This window comes from Bos taurus, chromosome 11 (genome assembly GCF_002263795.3).
Source record: "Bos taurus isolate L1 Dominette 01449 registration number 42190680 breed Hereford chromosome 11, ARS-UCD2.0, whole genome shotgun sequence".
Classification (NCBI taxonomy): Eukaryota; Metazoa; Chordata; class Mammalia; order Artiodactyla; family Bovidae; genus Bos; species Bos taurus.
This window is the reverse complement of record NC_037338.1, coordinates 74116942-74136498: the sequence shown is the minus strand read 5'-3', so window position 1 is coordinate 74136498 and position 19557 is coordinate 74116942. Positions and strand designations below refer to the sequence as shown.

General features: G+C 49.5%; 2 protein-coding genes across 6 annotated transcripts in view; one reads left to right on the top strand and one right to left on the bottom strand.

Moving 5' to 3' along the window:
- The window catches only part of EFR3B (EFR3 homolog B), a 97637-nt gene extending 88003 nt beyond the window's left edge, over window positions 1-9634 (top strand). For all 3 annotated transcript variants that reach the window (XM_024999503.2, XM_024999502.2, XM_002691505.6), the window contains exons 20-23: window positions 2387-2435; window positions 3699-3805; window positions 5110-5159; window positions 5603-9634. In XM_024999503.2, the coding sequence (XP_024855271.1) occupies window positions 2387-2435; window positions 3699-3805; window positions 5110-5159; window positions 5603-5708 (312 nt within the window). In that variant the 3' untranslated portion in view covers window positions 5709-9634. The remainder of the gene's footprint in view (window positions 1-2386; window positions 2436-3698; window positions 3806-5109; window positions 5160-5602) is intronic.
- Window positions 9635-11508: 1874 nt separating this feature from the next.
- POMC (proopiomelanocortin) lies at window positions 11509-19130 on the bottom strand. Of its 3 annotated transcripts, XM_010810166.3 has the most exons (4): window positions 18896-19130; window positions 18168-18270; window positions 14728-14879; window positions 11509-12348 (listed from the first exon to the last, which is right to left on the bottom strand). In XM_010810166.3, the coding sequence occupies exons 2-4, from the start codon at window positions 18199-18201 to the stop codon at window positions 11683-11685; spliced, it is 852 nt and encodes a 283-aa protein (XP_010808468.1). In that variant the 5' UTR covers window positions 18202-18270; window positions 18896-19130; the 3' UTR covers window positions 11509-11682.
- Window positions 19131-19557: the final 427 nt, after the last annotated feature.

The window sequence follows — 19557 nt, the reverse complement described above, 5'->3', positions numbered from 1 at the left end:
TCATATATAGTGGTGTGTATATGTCAGTTCCAATCTCCCAATTTATCCCCTCCCCACAGTACAGATGCTCTTAATGGCGACTCTGTCAATTAAGGGCTCCCCTGTGGCTCAGCTGGTAAAGAATCCACCTGCAATGCAGGAGACCTGGGTTCAATCCCTGAGTTGGGAAGATCTCCTGGAGAAGGGAAAGGTTACCCACTCCAGTATTCTGGCCTGGAGAATTCCATGGACTGTATAATCATGGGGCGGCAAAGAATTGGACACGACTGAGTGGCTCTCACACTTCACTGCCAATTAAGGGAATTAATAGAGATGAGGGAACTTAGCAAGAAGTGAGGAGGACACACATCTGGATGGAATTGGGACCAGAAGATGCACAGGGTCCTTCAGCATGAACAGCCTGGCAGAGCCATGGAGGGCAGCTTGGACACCCAGCCTCTCCCCAGTGGGCTTGGGGCAAAGACAAATCAATGGGGTCAAGATCAAGCCTCCCCCAACCATGCCCTCAGCCATTCCTTCAACTCCTCAGTTACCAGGGCAGACCTCCAGGACTGGGCTTTTCGAGGCTTGTCTGGAAGCTTCCCCTGGAAGGAAGCAAGCTCTGACTCAGGCTAATTGAAGAAGCGGAATGAGGTTGAGCCAGGTGTCCTCCAAGGCCCTTCCGGTTCTGCAGGGCGGGAAGCCTCACACATGTTAGGACCACAGTGTAGTTGGCTGCTGTCCCCTCCGTAGTTATAATTCTTCCTTCCTGAGAGTCAAGAGACCCTTAGAAATGGATAAATAAAGTAAATCAGCAGAATGAAGAGAAATGCTCCCCTGGGTACACAGCCACCTGCTCCCTGCTGGCCTCCTTGTCATTGACACGGGTTCCTCCCCCTCTTTGAGAGTCAGCTCAGTCCAGAGATGGCTAAGTAGCTAGAGCAGGGGTGTGGGGGCCCCCACCCTCTGCCATGCTTTTCCACTTCCTTTTCCATTTTTACTCTGAAGACTCATTCACTCTGAAGGTTTATTCTTTGTCTCTCCATCCACCCATCCATCCGCTGCCAGTACTGACCAACATCAGATATTCACAGGTGAGGTGGTAGGGAACCATGCGGTAGTGAGAGAGTAAAGGAAGACTGATCACTGGGTAAGGACAGGTAGAGAGAAGCTGATGGAGGAGGTGGGCCACAAGCCAGGTCTACAAGCCAGCCCACCATGCCCCTTCCCCATGCCTCCAGAGTCCCTCAGTGACTTTCTGTAACCCTTAAATACCAGGCTCATAGGAGGTGATCAACAGATGCTGGTTTGGTCAAATTCCCAACCCAGTGCCTGGCATTCAGAGCCATTTGGAGTCAGGAGTGCCTGGCCGTTTCGTCTCCCCTCCCGTCTGGCTGGTCTATATTCAGTCTCCCCCATGCTATCTCACTCATCTCCATGTCTTCGCTAGTATGGAATCCCATGTTGCAATCACCCTTCCTCTCCACCTCCACAGTCATGAATCTCCCTTTCTTCAGTACCAGCTTGTGGTCCACCTCCTCCATCAGCTTCTCTCTACCCGCCCTTACCCTGTGATCTGTCTTCATTTTCTCTCCCACTACCGCATGGTTCCCTGTCACCACCTGATGTTGGTCAGCACTGACAGTGGATGGATGGGTGAATGGATGGATGAATGTACATACAAAGAATAAACCTTCAGAGTGAATGAGTCTTCAAAGTAAAACGATTGCTCTCTATGATAACATATTTTGCAGTTGCAATTGAGTGACTCGCCGAGAATCCTACACATATGTCGTTGTGAAAGTCACTCAGTCGTGTCCGACTTTGCGACCCCGTGGACTATACAGTCCATGGAATTCTCCAGGCCAGAATACTGGCGTGGGTAGCCTTTCCCTACTCCAGGGCATCTTCCCAATCCAGGAATTGAACCCAGGTCTCCTGCATTGCAGATGATTCTTTACCAGCTGAGCCACAAGGGAACAAAAATGTTAGTTTTTGAAATTTTCATATGAGATTATATTTGCTAACCGCTTTCTCTTGTATCGAATATTTTCTGTGACGTTTTTCTGAAGACTTGTTTGAATTACAGTTTTCTTCCCAGGGGACTTAAGCAGACCCTCTGGGAGGAGGGAGGGGAGAGGGAAGGGACAGTGAGTTCTTTCAGGTAAGACTTGTGGCTCTTGAGGAACTAGCCTCCATCGCTCACTGCTCCCCTTTAGTTAGCAGGTCTGTGCATGCTCAGAGGCACAGAGCTTCCAGAGACCCTGGTAAGAATGCGGGTGTCCTAAGGGAGTTTCTGCCCGTTGGGACAGTCTTCTGAGAAGTGAAGGGGCTACCTTCACTGCCTCCTTCCTCCCCCCCTCCACCTTCCTGAGCGTTCTGTGCACTTCTGTCCCTTCTCCCCCAGCGAGTGCCTGCCGAGGAGATCACCTACGAGACACTGAAGAAGGCCATTGGTGAGTGGGAGGCCCCCAGGGAGAGGCATGTGGGGCTGGGTTCTGAGGTGTGTGTGGGTGTGCTTGGACCTGTCTGCTGCCCTCCCAAGCATGGTTCACACGGATGTCAGGGAAGAGGCTGGCAGTTTCCTCTAAACTCTTCACAGCTACCGAAGCTGCAATTAAAAGTCCCTGTCTCTTAACAGGGGTCAGTGTCCTATGCCAGGAACCCTTTTTCTACTGACGGTTGCCATTAAAAGTAGCTGGTTGAGGGTTATGGCCAATCAGACAGGTGAAAAAGGAATTTTAATGTCAAAGTATAAATACTTTGAGAATTTTTTTGGTGGCGTATGATACAAAAGAGCAAGTTGATCAATGAAAGCTATTAAGACCAAATCCTATTAATATTTAATAATGGCAGTGGATTTTAAAATGCAGTATTATTACCTCATCTGAATTATTGGATCGCGAAGTATCCTGAATTAGAGAATTTTTCTGCTGATAACAAATGTTTATTTTCTCATCATTCATGGTATTCTTTCTGAATGTTTCACTGCTCTGTCTTTTTAAGCTGGGCATGATGAACATATTTCATACCTTTCTCTCTCTCTCTTTTTTCATTTTTGAGGCCACGAGGAATACGTAGAAGCCTTAAACTAAATGGCCTCAGACTGCTCTGCCACAGGGGTTTTTCACTGGCTTTTCCATTGTTGATGTCCCTTTTCATGCTACCCCTAAAATACTTCCTGCTCCAGAAGCCTAGTTTAAGAGTCCCAGTGGCAGATATGTTAGTTAATGTTATTGTAATAATTTCACAATACATATCTGTATCAAATCATAACGTCTGGTGCTTTAAATTATACCATGCTATATATCAGTTAACTCTTGACAAAGATGGAAACATTTTATTTAAAGTCTCAAAGGAGGGGGAATGTACAATACATTTACATGAGTGGGGAAGTGAATCATCATTTTGAAAAATAAAATTCTGAATAGGACAAACCAAAAAAAAAAGGAGAGAGAGAGAAAAAGTCCCCGTAGCAAGTGCAGCTACATGGAGCTTTAACCCCGATTAAGGGTCTACTTAACTAGTGCTCAGACTCTTAGGGAAGGGGGCTGAGCACTCGGGCAGAATCAGGAAAGGGTCCAGCCCTCCTGGGGCCAAGTGATGGCACCGCACCCTCTGTGCCACCCTGCCCCTTGTCAGCAGAGGGGAAAGCTGGTGGCCATCTGGGGCCGCAACAGCGGGCAGGACCCGCATGCTGACCCGACTCTCCACCACAGTGGACAGCGTGGCCGTTGAGGAGCAGGAGCGGGAACGGCGGCGACAGGTGGTGGAGAAGTTCCAGAAGGCGCCCTTTGAGGAGATCGCAGCGCACTGCGGGGCCCGGGTAAGTGAGGTGGAACAGGGCCCATCCCAGGACCAACTGGACACAGGATGTGTGTCCAGGGCAGGACTGAGTTTCTAGGAGATCACCAGACACTAGGGTTTAGAGCCTAACACTGCATTGATTCCCCGCGAACCAAAAGCCTATCAGTCATACACCCCTTCAGACGTCACAATTTTCATATAAGGGAGAAATCCTGACCTCAGCGCCTCCTGTACTGAACAGATTATAATAATAATCATCATCAGAGGAAGAACATAAATAGCACTCACTCTTCACCAGAGCTTCTTCCATTGATCAGCTTATCTCCTTCTCATGATAACTCTGTGAGGTTGCCATTAGGACTGTCACATTATGGAGTGATGACAGGAGGGGCTGTGGCACAGGAAAGAAGGCCAGCATTAGCTACTGGGCCACTTCCAACTGGGGGACACTGGTGGGTAGAAAGGAACAGCCTGGCCATGGAAAAGAAATTTAAATGAGAGGGCACCAGACAAGTAAAAGGACAGTCTGATGTCTCTGGGTAAGGGAGGAGTGCAAACATTTCTTGGCAATGATAGACCAGGATTTGTTAGACCCAGGATCCATCTTAGTAACAATGAAACATAAGTGTAAATATCTGAAGTCTACAGATAACATACTTTATTGTACATTTTCCTCCCCATAAAAATACATGTAACTTTCTAATATATGTATTTCTAATATATATCCATATATTCAAACCTCTCATATGTTTTAATAGTTATAGTAATATGCATTATGGTATATACAAATATAAGTAAGTATAATACAGATTTTTCTGGGTCTATATTATACTAAGTTCTTGTCCTATCTCAAGAGGTGCCTATTTTGTAAGCTCAGAGTTGAGTGCAGTCTCACTCTTTGTGTCTATGGGCTTAGTTGGAGCCAGAGGGGACCAGAGAGAGTGTCTTCCCTAACACACCAGCTTTGCACAGCTGCTCCTTGGGAGTTAAGGAAAGAGCTGGAACCAGCTCCGAACCTCCAGACTCTGCCCAACAGGCCCTGTTGCCTCACCTGGAGGAGCTAAGGGCCCTTCCAGAACTGCTGCTGAAGTCCTTTCTGGGGTTGCCTGGCCCCTGTGCTGTCCCCGGCAGGCCTTTGCTGGGCCCCTCTGTCTGATCTGAACTCACTGTTAGGGTCCACTGATAAGCGCTGGAAACAAGCTCACAGCAGTTTCTTTCCTAAGATTGCAGCTGCCCCGTACCTACAGTGCATGCTGGACCGGTAGGCTTGGGAGTCAAGGTGTGGGGAGCCCCCAGTTCACTTTCTTCTCTGTTTGTTTCTAGGCATCACTGCTGCAGAGCAAACTCAATCAGATCTTTGAAATCACTATCCGGTAAGTGGCATCCCTGGGCAGGGGGTGCCCACCTCTGTGGCCCAGTTGTAGGTACCCCTCCCCCCAAGTCCTCCTTTCACACCTGTCTTTAGCCCTCCCTGCCCCCAGCCTCTGTCTCCAGGGCTCGGCCACCAGCTCTCCCCAGGTAAGGAAACAGAGACTGAAGGGAGAAAGAGACAGCTCAGTGAACCCTGGAAAAGAGCCAGGGGTCTTAGTGTCCCAAGCTAGTACTTTTACTTTCTAAAGCAACAGTCACTATAGAACCAGCAATGAAGCTTGACTTCAAGCTGAAGATTCTAGAACAGCTTGAAACCTTGGAACCCACAGAGTGACAAAATCTCTGGTCCCTATTCAAAGAGAAATCAATCAGCTGCTCTGTGGCACAAGGTGGGACCCTTGGACCCCTTCCTCATGTCTTTCTCTTCCATGTGTTTCTGCCCCAGGCCCCCTCCAAGCCCATCAGGAACCATCACGGCAGCCTATGGCCAGCCTCAGAACCACTCGATCCCTGTCTATGAGATGAAGTTTCCCGATCTCTGCGTATACTGAATTCAAGACACAGCTTCTCCGAGGGGCAGGGTCTGAGGGAGGAGCTTGCCTTCACGCCCATCCCTATGACATGGAAATCTAACTGGGATCTCAGAGAATAAGCACCTTGGACAGCAGCACCTCCCGAGTGAAGCAAGGTGGAGCCCCGGGCCCCCTCATCTCCTACGGGCCCCTCCCCTCCCTGCTTCCTCCTTGTCTTCCCTGAGGGAGATCCGGCCACCTGCCCCTCTGGGGCCAATAAGCATACCACCTGTGCCCTTTGTCTCCTCTGTGTCAGCCTGGGGCCAAAAGTGAGGGGGCGGAGGGGAGGTTCTCCAGAGAGAGGCTGAGGTCCTAGGAAGCTGTGCTTAACGTAGCGACTGATGGCTTTCACGCGGAGTTTGGGGGGGTGAGGTGAGGGAGTGGTCCTGGGCAGGGAGCAGCACAGTTCCCATTTCTCCAGGAGGAAACTAGATGGAGACACAGGAAGCTGAAGATGTGATAAGGAGGAAGCGAGGCCGGCTCCTCCTGCAAAGCAGTGGCATGTGGGAGCTGGAAAACAGGGCACTGATCTCCTCCAGAGCATCCCCTCCTCCTCCCCCATTTGAGGGACCAAAGGCCTCCAAATCTTTAATGTCTCTTCCACTCCCTGGCTCACCCTGCACCTCTCCTTGGTTCTTTCTAACGTTGGTTAATATTGAGCCCTTATAACAGGAGCTGGGGTAGATACCCCATGGCGGGGGTGGGGGGCAGCAGAGGATGAAGCTGCTGATAGAGGGGGCTCCTGCTCCCCAACTGCTGGCCTCCTGTAGGGGAGCAGCAGGCAGAAGTGGGCAAGTCTGTCCCCCTCTGTAGCGTCTCCCCTCCTTCGTCCAGAGGGATGTTCTCCCGAGTTGATTCTCTCTCTTTGATGCCTTTCTTCCTGAAGATCCCAATGTGAGCCACCTCTGGCGGAACCTCCCCTGGGCCTCTTCCTGGGGAAGCACCCTCTGGCCCAGGGGAGCACTTTGCTTCTTTTCCAGTCTACCCTCCTATAACTTTTGAGCTGATATGACTCATAGGAAGGGGAGAATGGTCAAATGATTCCTCCCTGGAGAAACTGCTTTTGAAAAGAGGGAGAGTGAGTAGATTTCTTAACCCAAAGGAACCCCTTTTGACAGCTTTAGACAGCATGGGGTGGGGTCAGAAGCAGGCCATTTCTGCTAAGGAGAGGGCAGTCTTCTCGAGACCCCCTCGGATCACACCCCTGTGTGTGGCCCAGCACAGGTGCACTGTGAGAGCCTGGTTATCAGAACAGAGAGGTGTATTTGCCCAAACCAGGAGACTCTGAACCTAGGTACTTTCTCACTGCATGTGCAGTAAACTTGTTGGATAGGGGGGCTGTCTGACCCTCATTCCTGTAGTTTTCTGCCTTGATCGCTGCCTCTGTGCTGCAAGCCTGCAACTTCCAGAGGGTCTACACAACTCTGGGGCCAAGGGGGGCTGGCCCCTGCTCCCACCATGGCCTTTGGCTCTGCGATATGGCTTTTGGCTAATGCTCAACCCAACTTTACAAGCATGGACTGAGATCTCTCTTTACTTTAATATCTCTTTATTAAGAAACCAAGATTAAAATAACTAGAAACAAACCTGAAGATAAGTAACCTTTGGAAGACATGTTGGAGAAAATCTAAATCTTGAAACACAATCATGTCTTCACTGGCTCTTCCCCTGCTCAGCTTTGACATGAGGCCCTATTTCTCTTTCATGATTCTCTGACTGTGGGGTCCACCCCATGCCGTCTGTACTCTGAGCCCCGCCTGGGGGTCCTGGCTCTGGGACTTGGGAGTCATTCTTAGAGCCTCCTTCTAGTACCAGCCCCAGAACCAGAGACCTCCAGGTCCGTCTACTGTCTCTCCCTCATCCCCACCCTGGGAACAGAGTGAAGGAAAAGGTGCAGGATGTCCGTCTTCATACACTCCACTGCTGTTTCCTGTCTGAAACAGCTTTCTCTTTATGCCATCGCTGCCTAGCAGAGATGTGCTGCTTTTGGAGACCTGGCTGCATCTTGAGCAGCCCTCTTCTCAGTTTCAATTTAGTCACACTCAGTGAAATACTGTCTTGCCTGCTGACGTGCTGTAGAATCTGGCTTCTGGCCAAAGATGCCTCGGAATCAGAAAGTTTAAGATGAACATTAATTCAAACAATTCAATGATAAATTAAGCAGTCTCCTTCACCTTCTCCTGGCCCTCCCAAGCCCAGGAAGAGAAGCCAAGCAGAGAATGGTGGGTAGCCAGGCCTTCAGGCCAGGCCACTCTTCCTGCCTTCCAAACCCTATGGGATCTAGTGACACTGTGTCAAGTGACCAGCCCTCTTTGCTACCCTTCTGTGTTACGATTTTGAGTTAACAAAGCCATCCAAACCAGTTGCCCCCCCAAACCACTGAAGACTCATCTTCATGGGCAAGGAGTAGGGCCCATTGGCTCGAATACTGACAGAACCCAGTAGCACGGATATACTGGGGATTTGGAAGTTCACTGAACTTGGTTGAGTCACATGAGTGTGTCAGAAGCAGCTGGGAGGAGAGCCCCAGTGTGACCCTGGAGGCTCCTTCTGGTTTTCCTTGCAAAGGGATCCACCATGGCCTGTGCCTGTTCCCATTTTCTCTTTCTGAAAAGTAGAAATAAGTGATTTCTTGACTTCTGAACGCCTCCTCCCCAGAGGAGGAGCCTGGGTGGATCAGAAGAAGAAATAGAAGAGTCCTCAGACATTCTCCTCTGTCCAGCCCTCCACCTCAAGCATCAGTATAGACGAATGAGCAGTGAAATGGCAGGGCTGGGACCATCTACAGCGCCTGAAGTGCAGGGGTCATGGAGGCGCTGCCCTTTGCCCTGGTGTTCTCAGTCCCAAAGGGTATGTTTCAACTGGCTTAAGGATCAGGACAGCCTTGCAGTTGCTTTGATGCCTAAAAGGCCAGACCTCTTGGCTTCACCTTGGGCCCCTGGGTCAGGAAACCTTCCAGATACTATTCCATTGTCCCTGGGTAGAAAGTGTCTCATTGAGAAGTGAGGCTAATTCTCCCAATTCCTTTTCATGACCATGAAGTGGCAGCTGGCCAGTTGGGGCTTATGGGAAAAGACTAGACCTGAGCTGTTAGGCTGAATATTAAGTTTGATGGTAGAGAGGGAGGGAGGCTCCTCAAGGCAGGCCACATCCAATTCTCTGGACGCACAGACCCTGGAAGACAGCTTGTGGTGAAACAAGATATCTGCCTTATGTCTGGGGAGAAGGCTTAGGGCAGCGTGTTACTTCTTCATCTCATGACCCTAGAAATCTTCTAGTTAAAATGCCCTTTATCCCAAATCTGGCCTAGGACGGAAGTCTGCAGAAGAACGGTGGTGGTGTGGCCTGCCAGCTGGGGGAGCGGGGAAGGGGACACAGGCCTGTGAGAGGGCTCTGAGGTCTATTTTCCATTCTGTCTTTTATCACCACCAGGTTGACCAAGTCTTTTCTCCTTCAGGGGACCTTGGGGCCCCAGCCCAACACCGTCCCCTTTTGAGCTCTTCCTCCATGGCTGTTGATTCTGGCGTATGGAGTGCAGAGCTGTAAATCCACAAATGCTGCAGCGTTACTCTTACATTATAACATGTCTGTGTCCACTTAAGACCTTCATGACCTGGTTGAGTGTGTGTGTGCCCATGCGTGTGCATGTGTGTATAATGTAGTTCATAGTTGACAATGTTTGTATATAATTGCTGATGTATTTATATGTGAGTGCAGAATTAGTGCCTGTGGAAGTTTTCTGTATTTTGAACTCATTGAATCAAATTTGAAGGAAGGGGAAGGAGGATTGGGGTGGGGGGCGTTCGGTATGTAGGAAGAAGGACTCCTAGCAAGATTATTCTTTAGGACTATTAGTTGTGAATTCCCAGTGACCTTTTCAAATAAATGTTAATGTTGTCACTGCACAGATGTGTGTTTGATTTCTTTAAAGTAAATGGTTTTTTGAGATGCAAACAGGATCTGAAAATACCACCAGCATTAACCACTGACATTTAGCCACCCCCACCTACCATTACTTTACTTGCCTTGAACAGAAGGGGAGTAAGTGAAAGCATGCTACCAAGATGTAAACAGGAGGCCCAGGATTCCCAGCATGGGAGCATCCTCAGATGGGAAGGCCTGGGACATTGCTTCATTACAGCGACTAGGATACAACCCCATTTCATAGAACCCACATTGAGGGAGACTTTATCTTGAGTCTGGCTTTCTTGTTCCCTTTATATCAGGACTTCCCAGGTGCAATCCAGTTTTAATTGTGAATGTCCATATCAAAATATGGAGGTAAATATGGAAGTGCCATACAGAAATATTGCCCAGCCGGTTTTGATCTGTATCATCCATTGATGCAGTTGACACGGCGACGTTCATCTCTGTGTATGCACTCTGTGAACGTGTGACTACAAACCAGTGGCCCCAACTTTGTGAAAACATCTTGGGGACATAAGAAACACAACCCCTGGCCTCTGCCCTCATGGAGCTTAGTTTCCTTGAAAGAAAAGAGCACAATATGTGTGTGCAGTAAGAAACTTGCCATCCGAGCTGGACGGCACGCTCTCCAGTGCAGAGGGGCCGACTGCAGAAACCCTGAAAATGAACAGGCTTGGCTGCAAAACACCCCATCTTTCCCAGTAGAAGTGGACTTGAGCCTGGATTCATGTTGAAAACAGTGTAACATTCAAAATAGAGGGGAATGGTGGAGAATTCCAGGCAGAGGATGGAGGAGGATGGAAGAAGTGATAAAACCAGGGAAGTGGAGTTTGGTAAGGAGAGTGAAACTCATACAAGAGAAGAGCTCTTGTATGTGTCATGCCCAGTTGTTTGGAATTGATGGAAGAGTGGGGGTGGGGTGATTGTATCTTGAGCCAACTACTGTGGAAAAAGCAAGATTTTGTATATATACATTAATATGAAGAATGTGTACAATGGATTGGGGAAAAAGCAACTGGAGACCAGGATACCAGTTGGTTAGGAAGCTATTAGGCTAGTTGAGGCCTGAGTGAGAGCACTGAGCATGAAGAGAAGGCTGACGCTGGGCAACCTAGGGAGGAGAGAGCTTGGGCATGACAAGCAGGTCAAGACAGACTTCAGTCTTGAGCCCCAGAGGCTGGAAGAAGCATCTGTGCATACTGTATTTCTACAGATGTGTTTCCATGGGTATATGTCTATGTGGGTGAGACCCTGTAAGTTTGAGAGTATCTGAGGGTAGCCTGGGAGAGCAGTCAAATCTGAACCATACCAACCCTCAGGTCTCATATTCAGCCTCTCAGTGATGAAAAGATGACCTCTCCAGTTTCTCATTAACCCTCACACAGTACTCATAACAGGAAGGAATGAGAGAACTAAACTTTGGAGACGTTCAGAGACTTGCCTAAGTTCTCACAGACTGCTAGATCCACGTAGGCATTAACCACAGCGTCCTACCTCGGAGCCCAGACACCTCCCAGTTCCCGTGGGGGCTCATCTGTGTCCCACTGGCTCTTGGACTTCAGTGGGAACCAGGGTAATAGGAGGAATCCTGTCTTTTGGAGGAATCATCAGCTGGCTGATCAGTCTTTTCGCACTCAATGGAGAGTGGGAAATGCAGCACACTGAGCCATCACCTTATTTGACCTCTAGAAGACCCATTTGCTAGGGGCGGGGAGGAAGTACCCTTTCCTTTGATTCTCAGTATATCCTGTTAAACATACCAACACGTAGTCACATGGAAACCACTATCGCCCCTCCAATATGTACTGCCCTTTACTTGATGGAAATGCGTTTTTAATTCACCCAGTCAATATTCGTGAAACTTGAAAGGTTTTATTTCTTAACTACAGACAGCTTTAAGAGTCGGGATACCTGGCGCCATCACTGCCTGGGCGAATCCTCACCCAGGCTGCGAGGCGGTAGGAGGGCAGAAGAGAGGCCTTCAGGGTCAACTTTCCGCGGAGAGAGGCCCCTGCCCGCTGCGCCCTCACTGGCCCTTCTTGTGGGCGTTCTTGATGATGGCGTTTTTGAACAGCGTGACAAGGGGCGTTTGGCTCTTCTCGGAGGTCATGAACCCGCCGTAGCGCTTGTCCTTGGGCGGGCTGCCCCAGCGGAAGTGTTCCATCTTATAGGGCCCCGAGTCCTTCTTCTCGGCCGCCTCAGCCTCCGCCTCCGCCACCAGGCCATACTCCAGCTCAGCCCGGGCGGCCGCACTCTCAGCCTGGGCCTCGGGGCCGCGCGCCTGCTCGAGCCTCTCCCCGGTCAGCTCCCTCTTGAATTCGAGGGGAAAGGCCTGGGCCGACTCGTCCTCGGCGCCGTTGGGGTACACCTTCACCGGGCGCCGCTTCTTGCCCACCGGCTTGCCCCAGCGGAAGTGTTCCATGGAGTAAGAACGCTTGTCCTCGCGCGGACCCGTCTCGGCGTCATCGCCGCGGGGCCCGGGGCCTTCGCCCACCGCCACTTCCTCCTCGCGCTTCTGGGCCGCGCCCCCAACTCCGCTGCTGCTGCTACCATTCCGACGGCCGAAGCGGTCCCAGCGGAAATGGCCCATGACGTACTTCCGGGGGTTCTCAGTCAGCGGCTGCTCATCGCCGTTGCCGGGGAACACCGGCGTCTCGGCGGAGAGGTCGGGCTTGCAGGCCCGGATGCACGCCTGCGGGAGAGCGGCGAGCGCGTCAGGCCCCGCCCACTCCAGGCCGCGGCGTTCACCCGCCCCTCAAGCGCGCCGCCTGAGCCTTCCACTCCCTCCGCACGTGCGGGGTGGCCCACTGGGCTAACTGCGGAGGATATCTGCCCACTCCCACCGCTGAGGATACCCAGACGTCTGAAGACTCAGCTCGGACAGCGCCTTTTTTGTCCGCTGGGCTCCTGGTACCCCTGCCCGGCAGCTATAACAAAATCCCCGTCCCACTCGATGGTGTACTTGCGTTGTAGCTTTGTGGGTAGTCTATTCAGTAGTCGTGGCTCATGGGCTTAGTCGCTTGTCAGCATGTGGGATCTTCCCAGACCAGGGATGGAGGCCCTGTTCCCTGAATTGGCAGGCGGATTCTTAACCACTGGATCACCAGGGAAGTCCCCATCTCTGCTTTGGAGTGACATGGCTCAGACGGTAAAGCATATGCCTACAACGCGGGAGACCTGGGTCCGATCCCTGGGTCGGGAAGATCCCCTGGGGAAGGAAATGGCAACCCACTCCAGTATTCTTGCCTGGAAAATCCCATGGACGGTTCACGGGGTCGCAAAGAGTCGGACACGACTGAGTAACTTCACTTTGTGGGTAGGGTAACCACCCTAAACTTTATAAGCCAGATATATAGGAATTCGTCAATAAATGACAGGTGGGTGGGAGTTGTCAGCACTTAATGAATAGTGAGTAAATAAATATGGTTCAGTTTGAGTCTGGGAAGGGCATTGGGTTGAAATTTGGGAGAAGTCTGGCTTCCAGGGCTTGTAGTTTCAATAATGCGTCAGCTGTACCCCAGTGGTCTGCAAACTTACCTCATGCCCTCCGCTAGCCATCTCCCTCCAAACTTGCCCACACCCATCTGGAATTTTCCCTTGTTCTTTCAGGTCTTGCGAGCTGATCCTGTCTTTTCCTCAATGAGCTTAGGGAGGAGGCGATTCACTTCCCTGTGACTTTCTAACTGAATGGAAGGATAGGAAGTCAGGATTATTTCTATCACAGAGGTCATGGAGTCCTGTACATGGAGCCCTGTCTTCTTTCTGTGACTAGACAACTGTGGCACACATTTGCTTAGGAAAACGACCTTGAGGCTGCAGCCTTGAGTTTTCAGTTATTCGGGACAACAAAAGAGGAAAAAGAAGGATCCCACCCACTCTGTTGAGTTGGGAACTTCATACTCCAGGAATTTAGAATTATAACACTGCAGAATAGTAACAGTGGAAAACAAAAATTATCTCATACTTCTCTCCGCTGGACACATAATGATACACAATTTCTCAGAGAGGAGAAAGGAAGTTGGTAAGGTTCCACAGCCCATTGACAGAACTGGGACTGGGACTAGAACCCACAGACTCTGACCACAGCCAGTGCTTCTTCCCTGGTGAGCTCTCAACAGGCAAGACTGTGCAGTGGGTGTCTCCAAACAAGAGTGTCTTGGGTCTCTCTGAAACAGAGCTCACAGGATTCCTAGGCTCTTTACTTCTATTTTATATTCTACATGTAACCTGCTCTGTTTTTGAGAAAGTCTTTCTCCATGTTAACTCAGCTTCTCTACTGACAAAACACACAGAATGCAGTGATGTGCATTCCACCCTCACCAGGCAGGTACAGGCAGTAGGCTGGAACTCAGTCATGGCCACCAGAAGTGTTTCTTGTAGCCTTGAGTTGGTATTGTTCCTCATTTATACTTCCCAATACAAATAAATAATAACAAATACACACGCAAGCTATGATGACCTAGAGGGAGTTCCAGCCTGGCACAAAGGGCTTTGAGATGCTATGGAAAGGCTGCAGAAGGTCAGTCCTCGAGAAGCAGGAGGTATTTGGCACCAGTTAGTGGAAAATAGCACCTGAGTTTTTCCTTCTAGAGCCGGTTTGTGGTATCTTCCTGACTTTGTAACTGGTAGCAGATATAAGGAAAGAAAAATGGAATGGAAATGGAAAGTGATATGAAGTTATCTAAAAAGGAATAATTTCAAGGCTAAAAGATTGAAAGAATAGGTAAGGTCAGTCAAGGGAGCAATTATGGTTATTACTATGATTAGTATTGTTTATTTTAATAGCACTATCTCTAAATAGTTTAAAAGGAGTGGATCTCTATACAAGAAGACAGGGCAGGAAGTAAAGAAAATCAAGAAGACATTATGGACCAGACCCATCTCCCTGAAGCTGCTTCCTCCCTTCCTTGGCCCAATTCTTACTTCACCCTAGAGGTCTATTCCTGTGCTTGATTGAGTTAGCCATATCTCTGAAAATGAATCTCCCCTTTTGCATGCTCCTTTCTTTGTGCTGTCCCCACCCCAGTACCATCTGATACCCAAATCAAGATGGCGGCCACAGCCCACGTACCAGCAGGTTACTTTCCGTGGTGAGGTCCTGACACTGGCTGCTCTCCAGGCACCAACCACGCACTTCCATGGAGGCCTGAAGCAGCAAGGCCAGCAGCAGGGCGCCCGAACGACTGCTGCACAGTCTCGGCATCTTCCAGGCAGGCTGAGGCTCTGCAGAGGCAAACAAGATGAGTGGGACCCCTGCAAGGAGCAGAACAATGTTGGCCACTCATCAGGAAGGACCATGAGCCAACATTAACAATACTCTTATTTGTGGAGCTCAAGGCTTTTTGAGGACAAGAGCAGCTCAAGGAGCAGGTTGGTGTGCAGGGTGGTCGTGTGAGTTGTAATAGAGAGGAGGGCAGTGGGACCTGGGTAAACTGCACAATTTTCCCTTTATCTCCTATTAAAAATTAAACCCCAAAGGATGTTAGGGCTGGAAGATATTTTAGGGATCATTTGGTATGACCCCTTATTTGAGAGATGAGGAAACTGAGACAGAGAGAGACAATGACTTGGGTTTTTCACAATGGGGTATGGCCAAGTTCTGAGCTTTTCTATTTCCCCATCTTCAGGAAACTAAAGTTCTAACACTCCAGATGCAAGGAGTAACTTGGGAAAGACAAAGGACTGTGAAACTCCTGCTCAAGATGGTCTACTCCTGTCCACCAGGATTCTATTATTCCTCAGAAACTCTACTTCCTATGAATAGTAGGTTTGCATAATGGCAAATGAAACCTCTGTCCAACTGAGCCAAAACTTCAGCCAACCCAGTTTGATGTCCTGTACATAAATCACTCAGGGAATCACTATTTCCCAGACCCCTGTGACTTTGGAGATTTATTTTTAAAGTAGACCCCCATTTAAAACTAGTTCATCTCCTGAGTGTGGTATATGTCAGACCTCGTCTTGTTCTCTGAGTCTCTCACATGTAGCCTGAAATAGCTGGACTTGAAGATGCTGTTGGTGTGGAAAGGAAGGACATGATCACACAGAGCAGAAGGGAACTACATCACATCATGAACTCCTGCCAAAGACACTTTCTCAGAGAAATCAGAAAACACCACTGGGCAGATGCTTAATTAAAGAGGTCCAGATGCAGTAAAAGGGAGAATCAATGCTGCCTTTTTCCCGCTGTGCCCAACATTTTCCCCATCCCTCTAGCTTTCATACTGCCCTGCCACCCCTCACAAGGTCTCCCCTCCAAAATGCCCCTAAGCTCTGTTACCATGCACTCCACAGTCAAATGCAGATCTTTTCAACCCAGCAGTTATGGAAGAAATCTAATTAGATAAGAAAAGAAATTTATATTAAGGTGTAGATGACTAATTGTCTCTCCTGATTTAAAAATATTTGCCCAAAGGAATCTCCTATCTGTGAAGGCATGGGCCAAATCTTTTTTAATAGGGACAGCTTTGGAAGTGAAATTTCCCCCTGGCTCTCATTGTCTGCTTCAGGAAGCCACTTCCTTCTCTCTGTCCCACCCCACTCCTTTTCCCAAAAGCTGAGCTGAAAGGGCTCCCTTCTGAATGGTTGCCAAGCACAGCCCGAGTGTTTTCAGAGCAGCCATTAGATGGTGCTGGTAGCCAGTGAGCTGGCCTATCTGCATCACAGGGTAACTAGGAGAACATTGGTCAACCTGGTGTCCTGTTGTGACCGAGGACAGGATGCTCCTGTTGTAGACTTTTGGTGCTCCAGTTCAAGTACAAAGCCTGAATTTGATGGACAAGGTAATTTATGTTAAATCTCTGAGACCACACAGCACATTTTGGTCAGAAAAAAATGCCCAAGTTTAAAAGAGAAGCAGAAAAGTGGTAGTTTTATATTACTATGTTGTTGTTGTTGTTATTGTTTAGTCACTAAGTTGTGTCCAACTCTTGCAAACTCATGGACTATAGCCCCTCAGGCTCCTCTGTCTATAGAATTCTCCAGGCAAGAATAACTAAAGTGGGTTGCCATGCCCTCCTCCAGGGAATCTTCCCAATCCAGGGATCCAACCCAAGTCTCCTGCATCTCCTGCATTGGCAATTGGGGTTGTTTTTTTTTTTTTAAACCAAGGCAATGGCAACCCACTCCAGTACTCTTGCCTGGCAAATCCCATGGACAGAGGAGCCTGGTAGGCTGCAGTCCATGGGGTCGCTAAGAGTCAGACACGACTGAGCGACTTCACTTTCGCTTTTCACTTTCATGCATTGGAGAAGGAAATGGCAACCCACTCCAGTATTCTTGGCTGGAGAATCCCAGGGATGGGGGAGCCTGGTGGGCTGCCGTCTATGGGGTCGCACCGAGTTGGACACGACTGAAGTGACTTAGCAGCAGCAGCAGCAGCCATCTAGGAAGCCTTATATACTATGGACAAGTGTAAAATAGCATCTTAGTAGAGAAGAAAGTAAGGAGAAGGCAATGGCGCCCCACTCCATTACTCTTGCCTGGAAAATCCCAGGGACGGGGGAGCCTGGTGGGCTGCCATCTATGGGGTCGCACAGAGTCAGACATGACTGAAGCAACTTAGCAGCAGCAGCAGAAAAGAAAGTAAAGTCATACAGGTCTGACAATCCCCTCAACTATGTTTCAATTCTTCTCAAAATTGGCCATTCTGGGATGACTTCGATTTTCTAAAAACCTACCTCATGATATCAGACCTTCCTGAAAAGTCTCAGACAGTGTTTCCTCTCTTGCCCCATGGGCTATATAATACAACACGATAACATCCTCACTCCCCACCTCTCAGAGCTGCAATCTTCTGCTAAAAAATTAGGTAGCTTCCTGAAAGCAACTTATCTTCTTTCTGCTCATGTATATTTTGTATTTTTCTACAATAAACAAATATTACATTGTCATGTTTTTAAAGCAATAAAGTAATAGGTAGATGTCAAATGTGCTTTTTGTAAGTAAGGAGTGTCGAATAATTGAAAGCTTGGAAAAATAAATATAAACTTGTAATTTGCTAATCTTGACATTAACTTTATAATAGAATTACACTCATTAGGAATTCGTATGTGTTGATGAATTCTCTATGAGCTAAACAAAACATTTTGTTTTATTTAATTTCATTTTTAATATTCTTTTCCATTATGGTTTATCACATGATATTGAATACAGTAGGACCTTGTTGTTTAATCCATCCTATATATAATAGTTTGCCTCTGCTAATCCCACACTCCCAGTCCTTCTGTCCCCCACCCCCCTCTAAAATTGCACACTGGCCATGCCAGTCTGTAAAGATTAGAGGAACAGAGATGCAGAGTTTTGTCCTGGCACCATGATACACACCCATCAAGTCCTAAAACAATGTCAAAGGAATATTACATCATTAAATAAGCCATGATCTATAGATCTTAACACAAGACAAGTGCTTCTTCCAGCACTTCTGTGAGAACCATCAGCTCCCCTTTATACACGAAGAATTTGGGGGATCCAAATGCTCTGCAGACTCTCCCTCCCTCACTGGGAACCCACCTTGCCTGAGCCTGCGTCTTGTCTGAGCTTCCATCGCCTCCTACGGCTGCTGCTGCTGCCCTGCGCTCTAAGGTCTGCGGGATTGGAGGTCCGTTCTGCGGTCCTATTGAGAGCAGGGTGGTTCAGGACCGTGGACAGTTCCCATCCGGGCCACCTCTTTTTAACACCAGCAGCTCATGTAGAGCAGACGGTGTCATTCTCTTAAGCGCAGCCACGTCGGGGGCGCTAAGGTGGGCAGGGAAACGATGTTTCAGAAATCTGAATTCAAAGAAGTCTGGAACGCAGGGAGTTTGTTGTCACTTTTAGCCTCTTCTCTTCTGCCCCCGTTTCCAACATCAATTTACGCTAGAGTATATGGTATCTTTTAAGAAGTGACACCTACCCGGCAAATCAGAAGTCCCAAAAGACTGGGTCTCCTGGAATCTCCCCAGAATACGGGTAGGACTCCTCAGGAGTCCCTCTCCCCGGGACAGACGCGGCCGCCAGCTCCTGAAAGGCACCACTTTCAGCGTCGCTGCGGCTCTCCGGCCGTCCAGAGAGGCCGGTCCTCGCCGCTCCGCTGCCAGCGGCTTCCCACGCCGCGCCCAGCACAGAAAGTTTTCAAAGAATTCAGGACGGCGGCAAGACAAAAGATGCCTTTGAGATCGGAGCTGGGCGACAGCATCCCGAGGCCCCCGGAGCAGGGGATCCGGGGATAAGATTGAGGTTCCCCGCCGCTGCGCCCTTACCTGTCACGGGGAAGCTGCCTCGGGCGGCTCCCGCTGCGCCGGGGCGAGGATGTTCAGCGGCCTCTCGGTCACTTTTCTTCCCTTCGTTCTCTTCCGTCGCGCCGTCTTGTCCCACTCGCTCTCCGCCGTCTTTATATACTTGCGGGGCCCGCCCGGGTGGGCGCTAGACGTTGAGTGGACTTCCCGGCAGCTGCAACGTAACAGGCAACTCCCCCGTCCATAGGAAGCGGGGAGCCGTGGGGGCGCGGGAGGGGGTTTCCAGGTAGGGGCTGGGCTGGAGAGCAGACGTGCCCGGAAAGGGGTCTGGATCTCTGTCCCCTGGAGGCTGGAATTAACACTCTCTTGCTGAAGGACACACCTGGCAGCCGTCAGGAAAGAACTTAATTAAGGATGGTTTTGGGTCTCCAGTTAGGGTGAGCGGGAGGCTTAGCACCCCGGTGTGGGGCTGGCCTGGCCGGGCTGGCTGAGATCATTAACGAGAGGGCAAAGTTACCTGTGTGCCTGCTTGGGCTGGCATCTGCCTCTTTCGCATTTGGAGGTAAATATCACCACCCAGGGAGTGCGTCTGTGATGCCTCTGATTTCCCCAACGTTTGGAAACTGTGATGAGAAAATGTCAGGAGCCGTCACAATCCCTCTGTTACAGGTTGGAGGGCCCCAATG